This window comes from Mastomys coucha, unplaced genomic scaffold (assembly GCF_008632895.1).
Source record: "Mastomys coucha isolate ucsf_1 unplaced genomic scaffold, UCSF_Mcou_1 pScaffold23, whole genome shotgun sequence".
Classification (NCBI taxonomy): Eukaryota; Metazoa; Chordata; class Mammalia; order Rodentia; family Muridae; genus Mastomys; species Mastomys coucha.
This window is the reverse complement of record NW_022196906.1, coordinates 47,432,598-47,459,890: the sequence shown is the minus strand read 5'-3', so window position 1 is coordinate 47,459,890 and position 27,293 is coordinate 47,432,598. Positions and strand designations below refer to the sequence as shown.

The 27,293-nt window shown below is 39.7% G+C and overlaps 2 protein-coding genes and 1 pseudogene across 3 annotated transcripts in view; 2 read left to right on the top strand and 1 right to left on the bottom strand.

Moving 5' to 3' along the window:
• The window catches only part of Atm (ATM serine/threonine kinase), a 103,625-nt gene extending 84,172 nt beyond the window's left edge, over positions 1-19,453 (top strand). The window contains exons 50-63 of the mRNA XM_031344960.1: positions 347-554; positions 1,835-1,948; positions 2,211-2,369; positions 2,942-3,080; positions 3,178-3,260; positions 3,906-4,046; positions 4,929-5,045; positions 7,474-7,623; positions 10,181-10,346; positions 11,253-11,339; positions 13,552-13,666; positions 14,355-14,418; positions 15,901-16,037; positions 16,139-19,453. Coding sequence (XP_031200820.1) covers positions 347-554; positions 1,835-1,948; positions 2,211-2,369; positions 2,942-3,080; positions 3,178-3,260; positions 3,906-4,046; positions 4,929-5,045; positions 7,474-7,623; positions 10,181-10,346; positions 11,253-11,339; positions 13,552-13,666; positions 14,355-14,418; positions 15,901-16,037; positions 16,139-16,322 — 1,864 coding nt within the window. The 3' untranslated portion in view covers positions 16,323-19,453. The remainder of the gene's footprint in view (positions 1-346; positions 555-1,834; positions 1,949-2,210; positions 2,370-2,941; positions 3,081-3,177; positions 3,261-3,905; positions 4,047-4,928; positions 5,046-7,473; positions 7,624-10,180; positions 10,347-11,252; positions 11,340-13,551; positions 13,667-14,354; positions 14,419-15,900; positions 16,038-16,138) is intronic.
• Positions 10,282-27,293, bottom strand: part of CUNH11orf65 (chromosome unknown C11orf65 homolog) — a 52,621-nt gene continuing 35,609 nt past the window's right edge. Inside the window, exons 9-10 of one of the 2 annotated variants that reach the window (XR_004111731.1) lie at positions 24,944-25,100; positions 10,282-10,391 (exon numbers count right to left, since the gene is read on the bottom strand). Coding sequence is in view for 1 of the 2 variants with exons in the window: in XM_031344968.1 (XP_031200828.1) it covers positions 25,018-25,100 (83 nt within the window). In the remaining variant the exon portion in view is untranslated. Of the gene's footprint in view, positions 10,392-24,788; positions 25,101-27,293 lie in introns of those variants that run through there. The other variant, XM_031344968.1, reaches the window with a different exon arrangement.
• LOC116073225 lies at positions 24,133-24,992 on the top strand (annotated as a pseudogene).

Genomic DNA, 27,293 nt, shown 5'->3' with positions numbered 1-27,293 from the left:
GGTTGTGAGCCACCATGTGGTTGCTGAGATTTGAACTCAGGACCTTCAGAAGAGCAGTCAGTGCTCTTCTTAACCGCTGAACCATCTCTCCAGCCCCTGTCAAGTTACTTGTAGGTCTGCATTGGGATTTTGTATGTTTGGAGAAAGCATAGGATTAACTTAGAGTCCACTCTGTCCTTGGGTGTATGGAAGACCTGTTAATTGCTGATGTGACAAGCTATTTAGTTCCTTTTATTATATTTAAAATTTTTTGGAGAAAACACCTTGTTTTTCATTTATGTTGTATGTTGTGTATGATTTTATAGTTATGTAAAGTTTTGTGACATTTTCGTTTGAATTTATCAAGATACACAGTAAAGGTTCAGAGAGAACTGGAACTGGATGAATGTGCTCTCCATGCACTGAAAGAGGACCGGAAACGCTTCCTGTGTAAAGCAGTGGAGAACTACATCAGCTGTTTACTAAGTGGAGAAGAACACAACCTGTGGGTGTTCCGGCTTTGCTCCCTCTGGCTTGAAAATTCTGGAGTTTCTGAAGTCAATGGCATGATGAAGGCAAGTCTTACCCAGCCCAGCATTGGAGCATACACTTTAAACACTGAGGCCTAAGCTCCTGCAGTGTCCGACTTTGCACATCCCTGTGTACCCCTCATCATGGGTCTGGTGCTCTGCAAATAAGAACTTTATAAACCCTAAGCGATACAAGTCTGTGTGGAGGCGAGAGAATTTCTCTTAGTGTTGTACCTTTGCAGATAATGTAGAGCAGTCTATAGAAGGGAATGCTAGACTGGAGAATAGGAAACACAAAAATAATGTGATGCTAAGCAAGAATTTTCCTTTGTTTTATTTGTGCTTTTGAGGGATCTTTGTCTCCAATAGAGTCCTTTTACAAATTAAAAAAGCCATAACATATACACGAGTACTTGTAAGTTTTTATTGAAAAAAATATCTTGGGCTGGAGAGATAGCTCAGTAGTTAAGAGCACTGACTGCTCTTCTAAAGGTCAATTCCCAACAGCCACATGGTGGCTCACAACCATCCATAATTAGATCTGATGCCCTGTTCTGGGGTGTGTGAAGACAGCTATAGTGTACTTTATAATAAATAAATAAATAAATAAATAAATAAATGTTTGGGCTGGAGCAAGCGGGGCTGAAGAAAGAAGAAAAAGTGTCTGAAGACAGCTATAGTGTACTTATATGTAATAAATAAATAAATAAATAAATAAATCTTTTAAAAAAGAAAAAATATCTTAAGAAGTGATCATAAAATAAATATATATAAAAGTGTGTGTATATATGTATATATATATATGTGTGTGTGTATATATATGAATACATATATATACATACTTAGTTTAAAGATTAAAGATAAAATGTTTCTCCAGAATGAAAAGAATGGTAAGACTCAAAATCAACAAAACCAATCTATTCTACTGTGTGTGTTAAACTTCATTACTTCTGGCATGTAGGGAAAAGAGCTTGAATTTGTTACCCCCTGACTTCTTCGGAGTTGTGACCACAGTAGACTCAGATTCACATCTGTCCTCCTTGGAGTCACTGGAACAGATGTGATGGTTAGCACACCAGCTCTGGATACAGTGTAATTTAGGGCTAAGTATTTTTGTTATCACTGAATCACTAAGTGAATTTTATTATTACCTAGGCATCTCATTAGAAAGACTTTCAAGTAGGCCAAGAGATAAGGAAAATTGTCTAGTTAGTAAAGTTTTGACAGTCACTAGGGTGTACTAGTGGAGGACCATTATTTTAGGTACCATAGATGTAAGATTATATTATAAACATGTTTCTATATTTTATACTTTTTAATGGCAGAAAGATGGAATGAAGATTTCATCCTATAAGTTTTTGCCTCTCATGTATCAATTGGCTGCTCGAATGGGGACCAAAATGACAGGAGGTCTAGGATTTCATGAAGTCCTCAATAATGTAAGTACACATAATAACTACCTGTCTTTTATATTAGTAAAAATTAGAAATCAAAATATTAAATTTTCTCTTTCATTGCAGATAAGTTTGTCTCTTATTTCTGGCATTCCTCTCTAGCTCTCTCTCACAGATATACACACCCACTACTTACTATACAGTAATGACATTAACTTGAATCTTGATGTGCGATAAAATGAAAACTGTATATTTAAGGTCTTTTTCTATTTGCATGAAACTAATAGTTAAATTACTTTTCTGATAGCTAATCTCTAGGATTTCACTGGATCACCCCCATCATACTTTGTTCATTATACTGGCCTTAGCAAATGCGAACAAAGATGAATTTTTGAGCAAACCAGAGACAGCAAGGAGGAGTCGAATAACCAAAAATGCACCTAAAGAAAACTCTCAGCTTGACGAGGTATTTGGGTTAAACACGTGTACTCTTTTGTGTGGTGATGGTCATTCTTTCCTAGAATTCTCCTTTCTTAATTCTCAGAATGCATGCTGCCGGTAGTATTTAGATTTTATATCCTTTATTATGATGATGCCATCCAGAATTGGTTAAAAATTCCTAAACATTTCCCAGAGCATAAATACCAGTTTGATTTTGTTTTCTTGTAGCAATGGGCAAAGGAAAAAAAAACAGATTTTTTTTAAAAAGATTTATTTATTTTTAATGTGTGTGAATGGTTGCCCTGTACCATATGTACAGAAGCCAGGAGAGGGTTTTGGATTCCCTCTACCTGAGGTTGCTGTCAGCAAGTGCTCTGAACCACTGAGCCATCTCTCTGGGCCCAGAAAAACAGATTTTTGAAAGGCACCCAAGTCATTAACTTTGAATTTTTGTATGTGTGTATTTTGTTCACTGGGTGGGTGTTTTGTCTTAGAGTTATAGTCTGTCCATTTTCTAGACCTATGCATAAGTTGTCTTTGTATAGCTCCAAGAAGCTTAAAAGTACAGTGGTTCTTGTTCTTTGTTGCTGGTGGTAGGATCGAACAGAGGCTGCAACCAAAATCATCCACTCCATCAGAAGTAAGAGATGTAAGATGGTGAAGGACATGGAGGCGCTCTGCGATGCTTACATCATATTGGCAAACTTGGATGCCTCTCAGTGGAGGAATCAGAGAAGTATGTGTGAAAGTGCCACTGCCGCTCTCCAGCTCAACCTGCAGTGACACTCCTCCATTTACAGCTGTCACTAAAATCTCTTTATTTTTTAATGTAGAAGGCATCAATATTCCAGCCAACCAGCCGATCACTAAACTGAAGAATTTAGAAGATGTTGTTGTTCCCACTATGGAAATTAAGGTAATTTACTATTAACTTTTGATTTTTAATAGGACTAAATTACACACTAGTAGATTAAATTATTTGTAGGCTTTTTTTTTTAGTCCAAATGGCTAATTATTGTTTCATATGTTAAAAGATGTTTAAGAAAGTAAACTACGTTTATGTAATTTTAAAAATCTGAGTCAGCAAGATGGCTCACCAAGTAAAGACACTTGCTGCCCAGCCTTTAAACCAGAGCTCAGCCTAACCTAACCCTAACCAGCATGGTGACACACATATGTGTGGTCACCCACATGCACACTCATACACACCACGTAAATAGCAAGTAATAAAAATCTACCAGTGTCATTTATTCTTTTTTTGGTTTTTTCGAGACAGGGTTTCTCTGTATAGCCCTGGCTATCCTGGAACTCATTCTGTAGACCAGGCTGGCCTCAAACTCAGAAATCCACCTGCCTCTGCCTCCCAAGTGCTGGGATTAAAGGCGTGTGCCACCACCCCCCGGCTTACTCTAACTTTAATTAAACAAATTAGAAATCTAGTTGTTAATCAGCAATGTGTTGTCATTTATACCTCTGTTATTATACCTCTATTTGTAATTTGTTTTTCTTCCATGTTAATTGTTTGGCTGGCCTGTTATAATCATTTTTCATCATTTATTAGGTTGACCCCACAGGAGAGTATGAAAATCTGGTGACTATAAAATCATTTAAAACAGAATTTCGCTTAGCTGGAGGCTTAAATTTACCAAAAATAATAGATTGTGTGGGTTCTGATGGCAAGGAAAGGCGACAGCTTGTGAAGGTGAGACTTCTTGTTTCTTCTGTAGTCCTTAGAGGGTTAATGCCATCAACAGCAAGATGTTTTCTTCTTGCCCCATTTGGCTGTCTGGATCTAGCTTTCTCCTGAGTAATGACAGGTAGGAAACATTTGTGAATCAGAAATACAGTTTGGTAGAACCAAACTGCTTTTTTTTTTATTATGTCTTTCTCTGAAAGACTAATTTTTGTCTTGTTTCCTACTGTTATGGATTAGGACCAGGGCCTCATTCATGCTCACCAGCTTTCTGCTTCTGAGTTGCATCCCAGCTCTCCTTTAGGTTCTACTTGACACAGGGTCTTGCTGAACTTGCTGGGCGGGGCTTGAATGTAAGACTCTCTTGCCTCAGTCTCTGGAGAAGCTGAGACTGTAGGTTGGTCGGCACTACTGGGCTTAGCAGGCTCTTGCACAGTTAATTCAAGAGAAAGACTGCACACACTGTGCGCTTACTTGTAGAAAAGGCTTTTGGTGGTGATGAGAACAGACTTAAGGCCTGACACGGGCACCTGCTCCTGAGAAGTAACAGCACTCCTTGCTGTGCATTGCTGCTTAGGGGCTTTTGAGGTCTTGCTGAAAATAGAAGAGAAATGAAATATTACTTTTTTAGGATGTTTTGTATTGTGCCTTCAGGTGAGGGAGTTCAGTTATTAGAGAAGCAGCTAAGACAAACGTGGTCTTTCGTATCAGTCTGCTTCCCAGTTTTGTAGTTTTTTTTTCCCTAAATTAAAAATGACAGTAGGTATTAATTATTCAAGAGATTCTGAAGAAGCATAGAAAGTCAGATTGACTTGTTGTGCCTCTTCTTAGATGACTCTGTGTGCTTATAATAAAGTAAACTGTGCCTGTTTATGTCTGGCTGTTCTGAAGGGCCGTGATGACCTGAGGCAAGATGCTGTCATGCAGCAGGTTTTCCAGATGTGCAATACACTGCTGCAGAGAAACACTGAGACTAGAAAGAGGAAACTGACTATCTGCACATACAAGGTAACTTGTGGTCCTACAGGGTAGTGTGTGTTCTGCAGCTTCCCCAAGGGAAGGGCGCTGTTTGGACCAAGGATGAGCAAATGTCTTCTGTGAAGGACTCTTGTATATTCTTTAGGTTTTACTTGTGACTTTAAAATCTGTGCAGCCACTCTTTGCTCACAAGCTGTACAGAAATAGACCAATACTGGCTTTGCTTGAGAGACTGTAGAGTGCCACCCTCAGGTTGGACGATACAACTTTAATTTTCATGTTAGTATTATTTAATGTTAGCTGCCATTAGACATTCTCTACAGTCAACAGCAGTAGTCCCCTTTATTGTGTTAAGTAGTGTGCTGTAGGGATTATGCTGCTGCCGTTTATCTGTGCATAGCTCATTTTGATTATCTCTGAGCTTGTGTTACTACAACAGTGATGCTATGCACAGGACAGATGAAATAAACATGCATGCTTCACTCACATTCAGGTCCATCTGTTTGAAAGACTTCCAGAAATTGGATTGCTAGGTGAGAGGACACTGCAACCTTAATTTGGTAGATTTTACTATAGGACAGTCAAAGGAGTTAGGCCCACTTCCATTTTCTCCACAATTCACTGGAGAAACCCTCAAGTCCTGTTATTCTATTATTAGCTGATCTTTTTTCGTAAGAGATGAAGGTTCCCGATGTTTGTCCTTTTCTGGCTTTGCTCTCTTCCCCATCTCCGTCCTCTGTCACTGCTGTCTCAGGACTTTTTGCTGCTTATCTTTCCCCAGGAAGATAGGAACAAACTGAAAAGCGTTTAATTCACTTCTAGTAGAGAGCCAGCCAGAACAGTCTCAGTAGCTGTTTCTTTTACTTTCAGAAGGGTAGACTCTACAAGTATCTTCTCTAGAAACTCAAATATTTTACTAGAAGCCAATATTTTACCTAAACACTAATACTTGTTTTAAAATGCATTGGAAAAGTTCTCCCTTCACAACAGCTAAAGAGTATGTATCATTGTGCTCACTGCAGGCAGCAGCACAGATTCTAAAACTGGACCGGCACAAAGAAAACTAGCATGGTCCCTGTATAAGAAGCGGAGGAGGTAGTATGTGTTGTGGGGTATTGGGACCCCACTTGAGGTTTTATACTAAAGACACTCAGGTATCTGGATAGTTTAAGGCTGGTGGCCTTTTTGCCGGTGCAGTCTCATCTCTCGGCTAGCTTCTCCTCTCTCTCTCCCTCTTTACATCCCTTCTGCATTTTTGTCCATGGTTCTGTCTCCTGCCTGTCTTTTGCCAAGACATTCAGCCTTCTTCTGCCCTGTCTCCCGTCACCAGCTCTTTATTTAAGAAAAGTCACATTTCTTTCACCTAAAAAAAAAAAAAAAAGGGCTGGAGAGATGGCTCAGTGGTTAAGAGCATCGACTGCTCTTCCGAAGGTCCTGAGTTCAAATCCCAGCAACCACATGGTGGCTCACAACCATCCATAATGAGATCTGATGCCCTCTTCTGGAATATCTGAAGACAGCTACAGTGTACTTACATATAATAAATTAAAAAAATTAATTTAAAAAAAACTGTTTAGCACAGTGGGCGAGGTCCCACAGCTTACTCATTCTGAGCCTAGCAGAGCAGGAGTACACCATGTCCATAGGGTAGACTGTCCTTTTGGCCAGATTGAAGGCAGTATGACCTTCCATGACCTCCCCCATGGCAGCTTGCTTTTTAATATGATAGTCTTAGAATCCTCTTTGGGGCAGGTGAGGAAGTGACAAACATTTACTTATAGAAAGCAGGTAATGGGTCATAGAAGTGACAATACCAAATATCCTGCCAGCACTTGGCACAGCAATGAACAGTTGAAAATTCAGGGGCACATCTGCAACACCATTTGATACAATATGTGTAGGTGCAGGCCATCCCTATGTAACACTGCCTAGGAATGTACTTGTCCCTAGGACAAGTACATGGATGGATTTAACATATAAAGACAAATTAAGATTTGTCTTAAATGGGATGGCATTGAAAAAATACCAGCTTATTTGAAAATAATGTATGACAGTAAAATTTCAATAAAAATTTTTAAGTGAGTATTGAATGCTTGCCTATCAGGTATAAGGCCCAGAGTTCAATATCCTGCACTGAGGTGGGGTGCAGATGGGACTGGAGGAGGTCAATAAAACAGAATAAGCCTTAAAATTTTGTGGTGTACATTTCTGAAAACCGAATGTGTATGCTACCAACTGAGATACATTCCCAGCCCAATAGATGTTAGACATTCTCAATTAATGCTAAAAACAAAAGTTAAAGGCAGTAAAGGCTGTTTTGTTGTTATTGTTGTTAAGATTTATTTTATTTTATGTTTATGAGTGTTTCCCTCACATACTTTGTACCTGCTGATGGTAAATGACCATTGACAGTTCTTTAATGTCTTTCTGTAATTAGAGGTATTTGATTTCATTTCAGGTGGTTCCCCTCTCTCAGCGAAGCGGTGTTCTCGAGTGGTGCACAGGAACCATCCCTATTGGTGAATATCTTGTTAACAACGAAGAAGGTGCTCATAAAAGATACAGGCCAAATGATTTCAGCGCCTATCAGTGCCAAAAGAAGATGATGGTGAGTTGGAAGGTTCTTCAGTAGTTCATAGAGCCTCCTGATGTGATAAAATACAAGATACATAGTCTCATGAGATAATTGTTAAAGATACTAAGTGAAAACAAGATGTAAACTTACAAAGGTGAATGTATGTGTGAGTGAAACAAGATTGTTTTTAAATAGTATGAAGGGAGGAAACATGTGCTGTTACAGATCACATAAGCTTGGGTTTTAAGAAGGGATAGGTGAGGCTGGAGTTGTAATCGACCCAAAAAGCATAGGTTTGCTGTAAAATGTTCGCAAGCGTTTATCCTGAAGGTGAAAAGAGATCCCTGTGAAGAATCAGGATGTCAGATTTACTTTGGGGGGAGAGGGGAGCTTTGAGGCACGGTCTCTCTAGTGCTGGCTGTCCTGGAGCTCAGGATGTAGACCAGGGCTGGCTTGGAACTCAGAGATCCACCTGCCTCTGCCTCTTGAGTGCTAGGATTAAAAGCATGTGCCATCATGCCCGGCTTCAGATTTACATTTTAGAAAGATAATTCTGACAGTGATGTATGTTGTGGTTTTGAGAAAACAAATTAGGGATATTTTTTTAATTAAGACCAATGTTAGGAATAAAGAATTGTGGGTAAATAAGAAATATATTAAAGAGGCAAGACTGGTAGAATTTGATTGATTAGAAGTAATACTATGCTCTTAGAGAAAGATCTGAGGAAAATACAAGGTCCCTCTGAATAGGACTTGAGTCACTCAGAAATAAAGTCAGCAGCCGACAAACAGGATCGTGTAAAATTAAAAAGCATCTTTACAGCAAAGGAATGAGGTAATGAAATGTAAAGGCAGCTTCCAGAAAGGGGGAAAGTCTTTGCCAACTCTGTATCTGACAGAAGCTTAATAACTAGAATAAACAAAGAATTTAAAAAAGAATAAGTAAACAAATGACCAAACCAATACATAGGCTAACAAAATGAACGGTTAGAAAGGTGAACTCTGAACCAACGTGTGAGCAAGTGTTCTACTTCACTAGACATTGAGATGTTCTCTTACCCATGTCAGCTTGACAAGGAGCCTGGAGAGATGGCTCAGCAGGTAAGAAGATTCCTGCTGCTAAGCCTGACCACCTGAGTTCAAATCACAGGACTCAGGTGGTGGAAGGCGAGCACCAACCCCCACAGGCTCTGCTCTGCTCTGACTAACACATGTGCATTGTGGTATATGCATTTCCACCACCACCACACACACAGTAAATAAAAATGTAATAAAATTGGGCTGGAGAGACGGCTTCAAGTTTAAGAGTACTTGATACTCTTGCAGAGGACCTGGGTTCAATTCTCAGTGCATGCATGGTGGCTCACAATCATCCTCAACCCCATTCCAGGGGATCCAACAGGTACCCATATGCTGCACATACATGCATGCAGGCAAAACATCCATACACATAAAGTAAAATAAAACTAAAAATTAAGTAATAAAACACAACTAATGCTAGCACAGATGCCCTTACATACTGCTGCTGCTGCTGATGCCAACTACTCCAGCCACTGTGGAAATCAATGTGGAGGCTTCTTAAAAACCTAAAAACACATCTACCATATGACCCAGCTGTACTGTTCCAAACATGAAGGGTTCCCAGGTGGTCATAGTATACAAATTCTAGAGTCAGTCTAGGTGTGTCAAGCAATAGGAATCAATAAGGAAAATGGAAAAATTTTAAGGTTTAAAAAAGAATGAAGTTATATTGTTTGCAGAAAAATGGATGCCGCTGCAAATAATAATACTAAGTTAATTAAACCATCTCAGACAGATGTATAATTTTTCAAATTTGTGGTTCCTAGATTTAAAAAAATAATGTGTATATATAAAATGAAAGAGAACAGAACTGTAATATTTTAAGGAGACAAAGGATTCAAAGGGGAGGGTAAGAAGTGAGAAAAGAGAGAGGGGAAACAGGCTGGTGAGTCTACTCAGTACACCATCTATACTTGGATGGAATTCTATTAGGTAAAGAACGAGAAGAGTGTCCAGAGAGGCGCATTCTTCCCAGTTTTCTAGATCACGAGGCTAGCTGCTGCGTTTGGACGTGGATGTTGAGTTGGGAATGCAGTGGCACATCATCACTCAGGTCAACTAGAGGTGTCTGGACCAGGTCAGCACACCATCCTCAAATGGATGGACACTGAGCGCATGGAAGGTGATAAACCGGGCTTCAGGAACGTATGCCATGGAGAGGCTCTAGAGGGCAGAAGTCTGATGCCTCTGTCCTGTGACACTACCTGAGATAACTGAGAGATTATTGGGAGCGCTTCTTTCATTTCCCACGCTGTTCTTCTGTATTATAAGAACCTTCAAATTAGAATTTAGTTTAAAAAAAGTCCAAGAGAGAGGGTCCTGATGCGATTATCACTTGAATTAAAGGTTTTCCTGGCCAGATTGCAGACTTATTGTGAGTAGAGTGTCTCTTTTCACCTTTTATTACCCCTATAATATATTAGCTCTTTCATGTAAAAGCATTGTGGATATTAGCTGAATGACGTGAGCATAATACTGAAAAAAAATGTTTTAAATGTTCTGTTTAAAGGAAGTACAAAAGAAGTCTTTTGAAGAGAAATACGATACCTTCATGACTATTTGCCAAAATTTTGAACCAGTTTTCCGTTACTTCTGCATGGAAAAATTCTTGGACCCAGCTGTTTGGTTTGAGAAACGATTGGCATATACACGAAGCGTGGCCACATCTTCTATCGGTAATCCTGTAGATCTTACATATTGATCACATAACTGCATCTGTCCTACAAGGAGATAGTAGTGGTAATGATGGTAATCCTGTAAATATTACATATTGATCACATGACTGCATCTGTCTCATAAGGAAATGGTGGAGGTAATGGTGGTAATCCTATAGATATTACGTATTGATCACATGACTGCATCCGTCCTACAGGGAGATTGTAGTGATAATGGTGGTTGTTACTCAAACTGTCCTCACAAGGAGATCATGTTTGTTCATGCTAATTGTTAGCTTGCAACCATATTTTCAGAAGAGAATTCTACTCTAAGGTAGAGAAATAAAACCAGTTTGGGTTTAGTTTTTAGTGTAGTGAATGATTTGTTTTCTCTTCCTTTAATACACATTTTTTGAGATTTTCTTTGGAAAATAAAACCTTTGATATTGCCATTTGACTTCTTATTCTTCTGTACAAAACCACTGATTTGTTCTGCTTAATAGACTCTCAGAACAGAGATTGTGTTATGTGTTTAAATGCTTGGTGTACAACATATGTTTTGACTTAATTTTGTATGAGATTGAAGTAAAGTTAGTTAAAGCCATTAACAAGTCCTAGACCATGAGAACTGACAGAAATGGGGAGACTGTCTCATGTTAATTTGTAGCTAAAGCAGTTCCTTCTGCCACTGTTGTGCTGTACATAGAGCAGCAGGGCATGCTGAGGGGAGGCCTCAGTGCTTGTGGGATTAGAGTGTCTGCCTAGATTTTACTTAAATTCTACACGCTATTCACTGTGTATAGTTTCCTTTAAGTAGCTTTAAAGTCTAAACTGCTTAAAAATTGCGTAGAGTCAATGGTACTAGTTGAGATTATAGTTGACTGTGTATTATAGGTTTCACATGGCTGATTTTGGGCTTTTCTCTAGTTGGTTACATCCTTGGACTTGGTGATAGGCATGTACAGAACATCCTGATAAATGAGCAGTCAGCAGAACTCGTGCACATAGATCTGGGTGAGTAATAAAAGATGAGGATCTCTCATTAATATTTAGTCATCACAGACTGTTTGCCTATCAGCATGTTACAAATCTGAGGAAGTCCACGCACACATCAGCAGGAAAATACAACAAGATTATTTTTTAAGCATAAGCGGTCGTGGTGAGAGGTGTGGCTGCATCCACCTGTGACCATGAGTAAATGTCACTGTAAGATTGAGTGGCAGTTGAGTCAAGTCCTCAAGACAAGAAGGAAGGGTGATCGAGAAGATGGGGATCTAAAAAAAAATGAGGAGGGGGTGGGGGTGATTAGTAATCTTGCTAGGGGGAACTTTGCCAGAAGTTAAGTAACTTGAGATGGAGCATGGTAGTAGACTGAAAAGATGGGCTACAGAGTTTTGACTTTTAGTCTGTTGGTGGAAAGTGAAAAGTATTTAACCAGCAGACAATGGTGTTTGAATTTTGAGCAATTTTCTGAGCAGTTTGGACCAGGGAGTTAAGAGAGAAAATGATAGTGTGGACATGAAATGATGATGGCTGGGACTAGTGTTGTGACAAGGAGATTGGATTTGAGGACATTTTTGTAGTAAGCTGTGCCATTGAAGTCAGTGATACAGAGCGGGAGGGGGATTCCAGACATCTGAAGCATCTAACGAAGGAATACAGCAGATCTCATAAACAGTTAAAAAACTATGAGTTTTTCACATTTTCCCAAAACATTAGTGAGATTTCCAGATGGCAGCAGCAGCTCAATATAAAAGTGAGAGAGTTTGGATGTCATGGCGAGTCCAGCTCATCAGCAATAGACATGGCTGCAGTCACTGGGCTGATTCAGACTCTGATCTCACACTGAAGCATTGGCAATGCTAGTACTGAAAAAAACTAAACCAGAGTGGGCCTTGTAGCTCATGACTGCAATCCCACCACTTAAAAGGCTGAGGCAGGAGGATTGCTGTGAGTTCAAAGACAGCTTAGGCTATATAGGGAGTTTTAGACCAGTCTGGGCTATAAAATGACACCCCTCCTGCCCCATGTCAAAACAAAAAACAAAAGTAAGTCCCACAAACCAAGAGGAGGGGTATCTTAGCTTCTAAGCCATCTCTTCAGCACATCAAAGAAGATGGTCCCACAAAAGCCATCTCTTAAGCCACAGGAGGAAAATACTCCAGGAAGGCAGTAATGAAGTCCAGTATTAACTGCAGCAGACAGTTGGAGTGAATGCAAGTGTGGTTTCAGTTACATAACTCATTTGAGAGGACAGTTATAAAACTAAGGACATCCCTGGTGATTAGATGAATGGAGATACGTGTAGAGATCGGCAAGCCCTCTGAGGAAAATAGATGTGGCTATAAAGGGCCTTATGAGAGATCTCTTGGTGGTAAAGTGTTACTGTCTTGGTTATACCAGAGTCCATATTTCTGACTGTGATACTGTACCATGATTTTCTACTATAGTGGGAAAAACAGGTAGAAAGTGTGTAGGGTGATCTTTGTGCATTATTTTTTAGAATTACATGTGAATCTGTAAATACCTCAGAATCAGCATATGAGTCTATATCTCAGAACTTTTTAAAAGATATATTTATTCTTTACTTATTTATTATAAGTACACTGTAGCGTCAGATCTCATTATGAGTGGTTGTGAGCCACCATGTGGTTGCTGGGATTTGAACTCATGACCTTCGGAAGGGCAGTCGGTGCTCTTACCCGCTGAGCCATCTCACCAGCCCAGAACTTTTTTTTTTTAATTATTAAAAATGTTTTAAAATGTTTGGTACATAAATCTTCTACATTTTAACCACACCAGTTACCCAGTTTTAAAATCATCCTTTAATGTGCCTTCCTTCGACAAGAAGCTGTTACATTTGCATTTGACGTAGTTCTCATAGATAAATGAAGCTCAGATACACAGGGAAAGCAAGCATAGAATTAGACATTATTCATTCATCCAGGACTAACAGAGCATGAGTAACAGACGATTTGCCACCTTTACAGAGTTAGCATGTATTTACGGAGACAGCGTATCAGCCTTACAGAGTTAGCATGTACTTACGGAGACGGCGTATCAGCCTGTCAGAGTTAGCATGTACTTATGGAGACAGCGTATCAGCCTTACAGAGTTAGCATGTACTTACAGAGACAGCGTATCAGCCTTACAGAGTTAGCATGTACTTACGGAGACAGTGTATCAGCCTGTCAGACTTGCTTGCCTCACGTCTCTTTTATTTTAGGAGTGGCTTTTGAACAGGGGAAGATTCTTCCCACTCCAGAAACAGTTCCTTTTAGACTCACCAGAGATATTGTGGATGGGATGGGCATCACTGGTGTGGAAGGTGTCTTCAGAAGGTAAGGGAGGGAAAGAGACCAATATTTGCTATCAAAACTATGCAGCTTGTAGATTATAAATAGATGATGCAAAGCGTTTCATAATAGTAAGGAGAAGACCCTTGGTACGGATACTAATAGGGTTTTTTTCGGCCACCTCGGTGTTAATTCAGCATGATGTTGTGTGGCCAGACCTGACCTCCTGTGGAAGAGGCCCCCTTCTGTGCTGTTATTCACTCTGGTGTTTGCTGTTTTGTTGATGCTCATGGTTGGGGGTATAAAAAGACGATCGTTCTGTCTGAAAGAACCATATTCTGCTATAACTCCCAGCCTGAGATTTTGTTGTCCTTGTAGTTCTCCCAGCAAAGGTCCACAATCTCAGCTCGTCAAAGTAAATTAATACTCACCTCAGTAATCACAACAAAGCATTTTCTAGTCGTGCTTTCTTCTTTGTAAGTGCTGAGCTTAGGACACACACACACACACACACACACACACACACACACGTATGTACATTTGTATATATTTGTGTCAATTTCTGGAACATCTCTTAAATGTGGCCTTAGTCAGCTGTCCTGCTCTTTGAAATATAATACAGGGAATTGCTAGCAAGAATCCTCTAAATATATATTCATAAGTGCATATAGGCAAAGGAGGGCTGAAATACTGGTGTGTACAGAAGCCATGATTGTAATGTTTCCCCTTGCAGGTGCTGTGAAAAAACAATGGAAGTTATGCGTGGTTCTCAGGAAACCCTGCTAACCATTGTAGAGGTAAAGCATGCACAGGACTTCTGCCTTCCTTTGCCATCAGCCTGCTTATTAGAGAATCACTCATTTGAAGAGCATTTGCTATATTTCATGTGGAGTGGGTCTTGGGCAGCAGCGAAAGGGGCACAATGAGCACTTTCATACATCACAAAGTTTGGGGTTGGAAATGGTTCTAGTCCCCTCATGTTTCTTGCAATACTATACATTGCTAAGCAATCCCCAATCTTTAATAAAGTAATGAGCACTTTGACATCTTAGACATCCCACCTAAGCCTGAGAAGATGACTCAGTTGGCAAAGTGCTTGCCCCACTAGCATGAGGGCCTGAGTTTGGATCCCCAGAACCCATGTCAAAACCTAGCATGGTGGTACATGCTTACAGTCCCAGCACTGGGGAGGCAGAGCTGGGGCAACCTCTGGGACTCTTGGTCAGCAAGTCTAGCCAAATATCAGTGAGTTTCCATTCAATGATAAGACACTGTCTCAAAAAATAAAGAAGATAAGTGATTGAAGAAAGCACCTGGCATTAACCTCTGGTTTCCAGGCACACCCACACACATGATTATGTGCATACATATACAGATATGTCTGTATGCATCCTGTATAGGATTACTTTGAGATTGGTTTCCGTGAAGAGAAATCGATAGCATGTATCATTTACCTTACAAATCTCAGAGCTGACTTAGATGGAAATCAGAGTGTGTCAGCCTTGTTAGTAGTAAGCGCAACTGGAGTATGAGTTTGCTGCTGAGGCTCCTGCAGTCCCTGTTTGCTATTTAGCTTGGAGACAGCTCACCTGAATGGAGCTGCGGCCTGCAGTGTGTTCTACAAGTTTAAATCCAGTTCAACATTTCATGGTAACCCAGGACAGAGAGGGAAGAAAATCATGCTAATGACATTAACTCTACCCAAGTGAGAATTGTGTGTTTCTGGCATTCATTTGCAACCTGCTAAGAGTGTGTGAGATAAGAACTCAGCTGTTTCCTGCACAGGGAAAGACATATAGGAAGTAGAGTAGAGGCCAGGCTGGCTGCACACAAGTGTCATCTACATTGCTTCTAAAGCATAGATGCTGAGTTCAAATCAAATTTCTAGGGATGCAGTAGGACCATGGGGGTTTTGTAAATGACTTCCTGTGCAGGCAGGATTAAGAGCCATTCATATCTCACTGGCACTATTAATCAGTGATAACAAGAGTGGTGCTGTGTCCTTTAGAAGATTCAATTAAAGTTTTGCCACAGTAATCTGAGTGAGGGAACTGCATCTGAGAAATTATTTCTGTCTCCGCCCCACCCCCACCCCACCACCCAGCCACACACATCAGAGTTCAGTCTTGCCTTCGGTAAATCAGCCCAAATTTCTGACAGCCAGTTGTTTTTCCTTGGAACAGTTTCCCGTTCACTGTTGCCTGTAACTTCATGATATGGTTGCTGTTGTTTTTAACCTACATAATTAAAACACATATTGTTTTGTTTTTCCTGTTTAGGTTCTTTTGTACGATCCACTCTTTGACTGGACTATGAATCCTTTAAAGGCTTTGTATTTGCAGCAGAGGCCAGAGGATGAGTCCGACCTCCATGCCACCCCCAGTGCAGATGATCAAGAATGCAAACAAAGCCTTAGGTGGGATATTTCAGGAAGGACCTGTGGTTCCTTCCATTTTCTTGTTCCTAGGTCCTTAATGGTTGTACCTCATTGTGATCTTTGTGTTCTTTTATCATTAGTGATACTGACCAGAGTTTCAACAAAGTAGCTGAGCGAGTCTTGATGAGATTGCAAGAGAAACTGAAAGGCGTGGAGGAAGGCACTGTGCTCAGTGTGGGTGGACAGGTGAACTTGCTTATCCAGCAGGCCATGGATCCCAAAAATCTCAGCCGACTCTTCCCAGGATGGAAAGCTTGGGTGTGACCTTCACTAGAGGACTTTCTCTTAAACTCCGACTTCAGAAATGACATCTCACCACCATATTTGGATAGGAATTACTTAAAGTGAATAACTGCCTTTGAACAATTTTCTACTCGACTGATCACTACCCAAATATTAGTATTTCTGCTCTCCTCTGTGAGAGGTAGTGGTTACTCCAGATCTACACATAGGATACATGCTGACTCTTAGATCATGCTAGTGTTACTACAGTGGGACCACCACATACACACTGAACTGCGAACGGTGGGAACAGCAGGGTGAGCTTTACTTCTGGTGTACATTAAGACAAGTTCATAACTTCTGCTCTAAACAATCTTTAATTAAAGCATGTCTTCCAGACTCTGTGTGTGTGTCACACACATTAAGTAACAAAGTACTTAATACCTTTTAAAGGGGACTCTCTAAAATTATAACTGTCGCTATGTCATGGGAATCCCACCTTAGAGTGAATGTTGGGCTGGAGTGTGGGTCCGTGGTAAAACATGTGCCTAACGTGAAGGAGGCCCCATATTCAGATCAGAATTGCAGATTCAAGAGAGAAAAAAAATAGAGCCTGTTGAAAGCAAGCAGTATAGGGTAAGCATCCTTAATCCCAAAGTCCAAAACATGAGACATTTTCATGTTCAAAACTTCCTGACATATTGGGCACATTTTAGACTTGCATATTAGGCACATAGCTAGTCTTAGCTTGCTGTCTACACAAATGCTTCACAACCTGAGAATGTCTAAAACTGAAAGCAGCTCTGGTTGGTCCTTGGCATTTTTAGAAGGGGACACTAAAGAAATGTTCTGATTTCAAGCCAGGTGTGGTGCTACACACCTTTAATCCTGTACTCCAGAGAATCTGAGTTCAAGGACTGCCAGGGCTACACAGAGAAACCCTGTCTATAAAACCAAAACCAAAGAAACATTCTGCTTTCAGTAGCAAGGTCGCTCAGCAATGACGTCTGGTGAGCAGGGCTGGTGTAGCTAGTGGTTTTGAAGTAAGTTCTGTGCTCTCAGCTCGGCCCTTCAGTATTTCCATTACTATATTTTTCTCTTCTGTTTCTCCTAGTTCATAAATTCTCCTATTTAACTACATCTCATCTCATCTATTAACCTGTTTGTTGGATTCTTTCAAAAATTACTTTTAGAGTTGACAAAAGTCTGATGATATGAGTCCATCCCCAGAGTCCATATAAAAAGTGGAAGGGGAGAACCAGGAAAGCAGTCCTCTGACCTCCACGCACGCCATGTCATGTGCTCGCTCGCCTGTGTACACACATTCAACAACAATAAAGTCTCCAACTTTTTTACAAAGGCAAAAGTGGATTGCATTTTCAGCTGTGTGTCCTGGAACTAACAGATCCACCTCCTTGGGCCTCCTAAGTGTTGGTGTTAAAGGTGTGTACCACCACGTTCTGTTTAATTAACTTTTCACATCCTTTTCTGTCACTAACCATCTTAAAACATCGAGTTGTGATCTTTCTGATAGTAAGGCAAGTACTGGGTGGCTGTATTGTTGATTCTTGAGTTTAGAGGGCTAATTGGTCATTTTGTCATTTTGAAAGGCATACACACACACACACACACACACACACACGGTGTGTGGGAATCCTGAGTGGCCTGGGTTAAGAGGGATTCTTCCAGATAGTTTGCTTCTGTCTCGTCCTCAGGGATTTTACTGACATTTCTTGGTTCCAGGGCTTTAGATCTCAGGAGTAGTGTAGATTCCTAAGAGCAGAAGCTCTTTCAGGCCACAGTAGACCTGTTCTCTCTCTTCTAAATGCTAATGGGCTAATAAAACATAGTGTTTTATTGATGCCCCTTAAAATAAAAGTTAAGCCTGTGTCTCACCGTGGAGGCAGGGTGAAGGGAGATGCATTTAATGCTTCCCCCTTGCTATTTGTAAGCCTGATACCATATATATATATATATATTTTATTATTATTATTTGTATTATTCACACACACATATGCATAACATATATATACATGCATATATATAATATATACACACACATATATATACACAAAGCCAACCTACTCTTTTGGTTTCTGTAAACTGCTATGAAATTATTCTACATTTCAACTTTCTTCTTTGTATATTTTGTAAGTAGTGCTTAAATGGATATTTGGTATCTATTTGACTGTAGTAAAACAGGTGAATGTAATGAACTTAGAATGTCTTTAAGCAAGTATTGATATCTTCATGAATGGAGGAAAATAATTAGCTAATGATGTCTAGCTAAGTGAATTTGTAATTTGTTTTTGTACTTAATCCACTGAAGAGGTTGGAATAATTGATCCATTCTTCACCCTTGAATAATATTCCATAAACATAATCTATTCAGATTTCTTCAGTGGCATTGGAAAATCTATCAGATTTTTCAGATAAACCTAGAAGCAGCTAATTGAAAGGTGAAAAAGACTTTAAGTTAGAAAATATTTTTAATAGGCTTCAGTAAGATGGGCAGTTACCAGGAGCCAATGAGTGATAGTTAGATTTATAGGCTATTAAAAATCAGGTATTTTCTTTATGCTGAGTACCTGACATGTCCATCAGCACCTCTGATTTTTACAACAAAACGTTGTAATATTCCTGATGGTGTCACAGATTATCTGGAGGAAAGTTTCTTGCCTGATGCCAGAAGACATTGCATGTTTCCCACAAGTCAGTGAGAAGCTGCTAGAGAAGAGGGAGACAGTGTGTCTGTCTGTCTGTCTGTCTGTCTGCAGTAAAGGAAGCAGCACCCTCTTCCTGCCCTGTGCTCCTATACCCCTCAAATGGTCCCCAGTCAGGTCCTAAGACTAAGGTCATTGTTAAATTAATACAGGAAAAAAGGATGTGCACCTAGAAATCCATCACAACTTTAAATGTCATAAGCGGAATAAACGCAAAAGGGAAGAACTCTGAGCACCTCAAGGTTTATAATAACTTCTACTTTCTAAAGTAGAAGGCCAGAATGAAATAGAAAATGTGCCATTTCGAATGTTTTAGTTGCACCTTAATAAAATTATGTATTCTGTGTAGATTTGTGTAGTGCTAGTATATGTGGTTTTTGGTCATACTGTTACCTGAATTTTCAATTTGTTTTAAATAAAGAACTATGCAATTATATGCTGACAATATAATCACATGTCCATTTTACTTGAGTATTGTGTGTGCCAGGCATGGGGCTAGTTCCTAAGGAGACAACAGTGAGCTCAGAGTCCAGGCCAGAAGGGTGGCTGCTGCAGTGAAGTCAACAGCCGGTCCAGGACACTGCATTCCAGTCTGTGTGTCTGGTAGTTTTCTTAGTTACCGTGTAACAGGAAGGCAAATGAGCAATGTTCTTTGCTTTCACTTATAATCTAGTTGACTTTTCTTAAATCTAGAAAAACTAAAGATCCTAATATCCTAAATATGGTGTTTCATTTTATCATTTTTTTTCCTCTGGTTTTTTTTTTTTTTTTTTTTTTTTTTTTTTTTTTTTTTTTTTTTTTTTTTCCCCTGAGACAGGGTTTCTCTGTGTAGCCCTGGCTGTCCTGGAACTCACTCTGTAGACCAGGCTGGCCTCGAACCCATAAATCTGCCTGCCTCTACATCCCAAGTGCTGGAATGGTGTGCCACCACCAACCATTTTTTCATGTTTTAAAATAAATTCCTTCTTTTTGAGGGTTTCATGTTCCTCTGTGCAGCTTCTGGCAAAAAGAATTTTATATACCATGTAGTCAAAGCTTCCAGAAAGTTTGGGTTCAGAATTGGTAAAGACCTCATATAATGAAAATTATTTCTTGGAATAAAACTTTGCTCTAACAAGATGTGTGGTTTTATGTACAGTGGGAGTAAGAGTGTGTAGTTGGTAGTGTATTGTTCAAAAGCAGAAGTTCTAAACTAGATGACTTTTGCCATGTTTATATTTTCAAACAAAAAAAAGTCTTTTATTCTGTTAGATACAAAATGGCAGTAACAACTAGGGACATAAAGCCTTTCACACGTTCTTTTGATGTGGTTTCCTTCTGCTGAATAGTCATGATGACTGAGTATTTCACAGTATTTCTGCTCCTCTCCTGGCTGCATGATGCTATTGCTAATCTGCTCTGTCACTAATCAGCCGTCGCCACGGTTTCACTGATGGTTAAAGCTCCTATAAGGACGTCCCTTCATTCCTAGAGCTTCTGAAATGTTACCATTCTTCCAGTTCTTACTGAGGAGATCATGCATTCTTACATTACGTTCCTTCCTAGGCACCGTCATAGTTGTGGTAGGCTATCTCTTCAGACTTCTCTTACTATTTGAAGCTCGTTACTTCCCACTAACATTTCATCCAGTAACCAGAGATAAGTCTTATTCTTTCTAGAAACATATGTGGGTTCATTAGCAGCAGTGGTTCTCAGCCTTCCTAATGCTGGGACTTTTTAACACAGTTCCTCATGTGGTGGTAAACCCCAACCATACAATTACTTTCGTTGTTGCTTCAGAACTGTAATCTTGCTACTGTTACAAGTCACCATGTAAACTATCTGTGTTTTCCAATGGTCTTAGGGGACCTCTGTTTTAGGCAATCATATATGCTGTAAAAAAATTTTTTTTTCCTCCCAGATGTAGTACTATTTTGTCACTCTGTCTTCCTTTACTCTTGTGGCCGCACCCTCAGCTTGGTGCAGTACAGAACCAGTCATGTTTGAACAGTCCTGTGACTGATGCCTAATGCTCAGGTGCCAGTGTTTTCCTGTGTCCTAAAGGGTTTTTCATGAGGCGTCTATGTCACTTTTTTTGTTAAGGAAATTCCTTCTCATACCTAGACTGCTGTGAAGTTTTGTGGTGTGTGAACCCTCACTGTACTTACTGGAGATGGCTGTTTTTCTGAGAGTGTTACTATCCTGCTCACACCATTAGGTTTTCTAAGATTAAGTCATCCATATACTTTCAACACTTGGGAGGTAGAACTACCCTTAGGAGGTGGGCCAGTGTAAGGAAGTTTGTTGGCGGCCAGCGTCAACGTTAAAGAGAGGGTTACCTGGGAAATGGAGTTAGAAGGAAAGGCAACAGTAGGAGAGAGTTTTCTGGAATAAGGAGTCAGGAAAAAATAGGGTGGCCAAAATTATACCTGTCCACATGGAAGGTTTTAAAAAAATTAGATGGAAGTCGTGATCACTTAGCCATCTTGAATTTAATGCCCTGTTTGTTACAAGCCAACAGGTAGAATAGGTGAGGTAAAACCCCTCCCACAAGTTTGTCAGCATGCCGGCCCAATCAGCAGCTTCTTTTGGTCTCAGTAGAGGTGGGACTTCCGATGTAACTGGAAGCAGGTTCGAGGCGTGGCAAATAGCAGGAGGTGGGCAGAGAGGTGTGGTTATGAGAGGCAGGCCTCAAGCCAGGAGGGTTACAGAAGTTAGGGAAGGGGGGATTATGCTCTTTGAATTCATAATATAGAACCCTGGGGCTGCTTTGTGTCACTGCTCCCAGGCATGATACTGTCTTACACAGAACCCAAATGGAGTCCTACGAGTTATTTACCACATGTATTTTGTCCCAGCGATAGCATGCCATCATAATACACATGGGTATATAGGCATCTCTTCAGACTTTCAAGTACTTTCAAGTATAAAACCAGAATGGGGTGGCTGGTCCTTTTAGCTTTGGCTTTGTTGTTAACTCACCTTTTATTTCCCACAATGTATAATTTCTTGAGATTGACAGTGTATGCCATCATTCCCAGTAATTCAAAAAAAGATTTGACTTTCTTCCTAATAAGCATATGAAATGAGATATTGTATGCTTTGTGAGAGGATTTAATTCCCTAAAAGCCTAAAAATGTACTCATCGTTAATGGGATATATTGAAGTACGTAAGTGGTGTAATGTTCAAATTGGGGTATTTCACCTCAAGAGTTTTCTGAGGGTGTGCGTGTTTTGCCTGCACTTCTGTCTGTGTAGCACTTGCACGCCAGAAGGTGAGATTAGATTCTCTCAAACTGGAGTTAGATAGTAGTGGGCCGTCATGTCAGTGCTGGGAATCAAACCTGAGTCTTCTGGAAGAGCAGTCAGCACTTTTAACCACTGTGGCACTTCTCCAGCCCCAAGTATATACAGTTTGTTTATGGTAAAAGTCTCCACAGCCCCTTTTATTGAGGTTTTGGAAATATACAGAACATTGTTGTTTTCTGTTGCTAACCCACTGCAATATCACTCCAGAGCTTAATTTTCTTTTTATTCTAATTATTAAGGCATATTGATATATGTAATATACTGGTATATACATATATCATATATTAAGGAATGTGTATAATGTAAACTTATTGATCATGTCTGCTCTCGGTTCTCTTTGGGGAAGTGTCCTTCTCCCTGCAACCCATGCCTTCTTTCATAACTCATGGTTGCTTTGTACTCTCAGGCCTTTTGCTTCCATGTGACAGACAGCATGCAATATTAATTTTGCTGTGTTTGGCTTTCATTTTGCTTAACAGGCCTTTCAGATCCATTTTGCCACAGATGATGGGTGACATGATTTTATTCTTTTTATGGACAAATAGTACTCAGATATAAATATACATACACACTACATTTCTTTTTCTAGAAGAGGATGATCTACTGATAAGAAATGTTTAAATCGCTGTTACCAGCATTAGGACATGTCTGTCCCTTTATATTAAGCAATAGTCTTCCTTGCTGAGGAGAGGGATATCTTGCTCTGTTCTTGAACTTCTTACTTTAGGGCTCACTAGTTTGCAGTGAGATCTTAGGTCCAGATAGGTTCAGCCAAAAATGACTACATGCAGGCTCAGTCTCATCCTGCTTCTAATAAACCTGCTGTGAAGGCAGCTGTGAAGGCAGATCCTCTCATAGCAATTATACATAAAACCTTGGAGTAAATTCAGCTGAGGTTCGGAAAGACCTCTACTGTGGACATTACAAAGCGCTGATGAAAGCCGCTGGAGAAGTCCCAAGATGGAAAGACCTCCCATGCCAGACAAAGAAGTTTGTAGACTCTGACCAATACTTTTAAAAAATACAAGGAACATCCTTTAGAGAACTAGAAAGATCACAAAATTCACTTAGAAAACCAATCTGCCAGTAGCTAACAACAAAAATCTTGAAAGGATTGCAGGACATGCTTGAGTTACAATAATGAAAACTTTGTGGCCCCAGAGATAAAGCTACATACCCCACTAATTCTACACTGATGATCAGGAAAAAAAAAATGGTGTGTTGGCCCAGGCACTGTTTCCTTCTTTCCCTTGGTGCTGATAAACTACATTTTAATGCAGAAGATTAAAAGTCGATTCCTTGTGCCTCACCCTCTAACAAAATCAACTCAAATGTGTCAAGATCTAAAGGTAAGATACAGAACTATTACAGGAACATGGGAAACATAAGAACGGCAGTGGGAGTAAAGACTTTCTTGAGGCACCCTTAAATGCACAGAAAGCACAAAAGTGACAGATTGGAGAATCATACCGACCAAAATTCTCATGCAGAGCAACAAAAATTATAAGAATGGAGAGACAGCTTATGGGTTTTAGGTAAAGATACTTGCCAACTATTCATCTAAAAAGAGTCAATATCAAGAATACATTAAAAAAAAACTTTAAAAAAAATGTTAAGCCATCAAAACCACAAGATGCTGTCATGCTATAAACAATGTATGTTATCCAAAACCAAAAACAAGGGGACTAGGAGGGACACCCATGGGGTAACTATCCTGGCCGGTCGCAGGCAGTGGTGTTTGAATGGCTGTGAGTAGGGCCCGGCTGGGGATCCGAAGGATGCTCTGAGCTGCTGGGCACCGTTCATCAGCGCAGTGGCTGGGCTCAGGCACTTAAGAGGTTATGGCATTGGATACTCACCATGTTAAAAAACAGAACCTCCCTAGTAATAGTGATGTTCCTAGAAAGAGGATCTCTAATTTCACCAGTAAGAACATGAAGGAGGTTACGAGATCTCCAAAACAGTTGGCTGCTTCCATAAGTAGAACAGTTGGACAAGCAGTGGAAAGCCCAGATAAACTGCACAAGGTGCTCTGCCACAGAAAGTCTGTCATTCCTTCCCAAATCCTTGTTACAGAACTAAGCCGTCTCCTAAAAATGGAGGCTGCGACATGGCAAATAAAATGAGCTGGCTTGTGCAGGCCATCTACCCAAAAATTATGGACATTTGTCATTAATACCGGTGATTCTGGATCTTTACAGACAGAAAACCCATCATCAAAATAGAGTGGTTTCTTTTCTGAGGTTTCTCAGGACCATGAGACAATGGCCCAGGTTCTATTCAGCAGGAGTTTGAGATTGAATGTAGCTTTGACTTTCTGGAGAAAGAGAAGTATAAGTGAACTTTTGCTTATTTAGTGAGGATAGAAGACCTTGGAGTTGTGGTAGATTGCCTTCTTGTTCTAACCAATAGTTTACAGGAAGAAAAGCAATGTATCTCACTTGGCTGCTGCTGTGTAGGCATACTTCCTTTAGTAAAGTCTTTACTTCAAAACAGATTTGAAGAATATGTAATTGTTGGATTAAACTGGCTTCAAACAGTAATAAAAGGGTGGTGGTCAGAACTCTCATCTAAATCAGAAATTATAAGTGATGGAAATAAGATTTTAAAGCAACAGTTGAATGGATTATGGGAACAGGAAGACCATCTTACTTTGGTTCCAGGATATACTGGTGATGTAGCTAAGGACGTAGATGCTTATTTATTAACAGCTGCATTGAGAGATTTCATCTTCTAAAGAGTATTTGGTTATTCAGGCAGCACTGGATTATATGATTTCCAAAAGTAGGTCTCTCCTGAGAACCAAGAGCTGTGGAAGAAATAAGACCGATTTTTTTTTTTTCTTTAAAAAGCCACCTAATAAAACCACTAATGAAATCCTAACACTCTACTTCACATTGAAGTGGAAATATCCAGGAGGAGCAGCTTCAACTTCAATGAGGTGAAAGTGCATGATGAAGACTTTGCCTTCACTACATGCAGAATTTAAATGACCATTTGGTAGTGTTGTTTAAGAGCTACTGGGGGTTGATTCAGTCCTGCATAAGAATGTGATTTATAGTATGCAAAAATAAAATAGGACTTATTACCAGGAACTATAAAGACCAATTATTAAAATTCTTTTTGTGTTTTGTGAAGAAACACTTAAATGTGTGCAATTTTCTTCTTCTGCTGGAAAGACTTCGAAAGTTTAAAGCATCATAATAAGTAATATTAAAACTTTTTATCCACAAATACTGTGTACACATGCCTTAATTATTGATAAGCCAGTGTGTTATAATACTAATATCTCTTTTTTTAAAAAAAATTAAAAGCAGCCAGGTAGTGGTGGCGCACGCCTTTAATCCCAGCACTTGGGAGGCAGAGGCAGGCGGATTTCTGAGTTCGAGGCCAGCATGGTCTACAGGGTGAATTCCAGGACAGCCAGGGCTATACAGAGAAACCTTGTCTCGAAAAAAACAGAAAAAAAAATTAAAAGCAACCATGCTTCTGGTGTGATAAAATCATGGAATTAAATCAGGGATTTACATTCATGTAGAATGTTGTTGAAATATATTCAACACCATTTTTTAAACTTGAGATACTTTTAGCATCTGATTTTTTTTGTCAGAAACTTCATGTATGTTTGCATGTATGTGTTATATAGAGAAAAAAGGTGAATGTGTATTTATATGAATGCTTAACTGGGAATGTCCATGGAGTTGGCTAATTTATATTCACTTTTTATTGTATATAGAGTTCTAATATTTTTCATTTCTGTAACATTTAAACCTCCTTTGAGTAAATTTACTAAATATTTCTTTTTTTTGTTTTTTTAATTCTAATTTTATGTGAAATCTAATTAATTCCTTGTCACTAAATGTGTTCGGAAAAGTTCCAATGTGTCAGAATTGTTTACAGTTAATGCTGACGTTGTACTTTAAGTTCCAGCACAGTGCATCACTACCTCCTCTAATGGTTAGTATGAAATCCCAGCAAAATCTATGCAAGTGTTTTTTGTGTTTTGTTTCTTTAATATAGCCATTTGAAGCATCAGTGTACTCCATTCTGGAATGTCTTAACAGTTTGAATCAGACCTGTCTTAGATGGAATTACAGTTGACTACCACTCCTGCTGGCCCATTCATCATCTTTCTTTAATAAGGCTTGCAAGCTTCGAGAAAAGATAAATTGACTTCCTCTCCATATTCCAATGCACATTTTAAAACTAAACAGTGACTACTGAGAAGCCCCTCCCCCAGCATCTTTTCTTGCTATAGAGATATTTAAAGTGTTACTTTGCACTGAATTCTGTTTTATATAGCAATTATTCCAGATATCTATGTACACCACAGAATGAATATCCATTGTAATAATTGATAATTATATCCTCAGATTAGACTCATTCCAGATGACTACAGTTTTGTGATTGTGAGGTGAAGTATGTAAGAAGTAATTTTTCAGAATGTGGGAATTTCATAAACCCCCATCATCCTGAAACCTTAAGTTGGGAACTACAGCCTCTTTTTCTTCTTAGTCCCAACACCTGGAGTAACTGGGACCAGTGGGACCAGGCACACAGGAACTCCACCAGCAGAGTGGCTTGGTTTCTTCCGGTCTCTCTGGGCTGGTGTCCTGAGCAGACCTTGGGCCCAGGCTCCACAGCCAATCCCACATCACCCAGAGGAAGCTGCTGCACTCCCAGGTGCTCTAACAAGCTCAGAATCACAGGATCACAGAAACAGCCTGACTCTAAGGAGTTCTGATACAACCAAGGACTGACTCAAGTCAGATTTAGCAAGGGCAGGTAGCACTAGAGATAACCAGATGGCAGGGGGCAAGCGTAAGAAAATAAACAACACAAACCAAGGTCACTTGCCATCATCAGAACCCAATTCTCCCACCATAGCAAGTCCTGGACACACATCACACTGGAAACGCAAGATTCAGATCTAGAATCACTTATGATGATGATACAGGACCTTAAGAAAGACATAAATAGCACCCTCAAAGAAATACAGGAG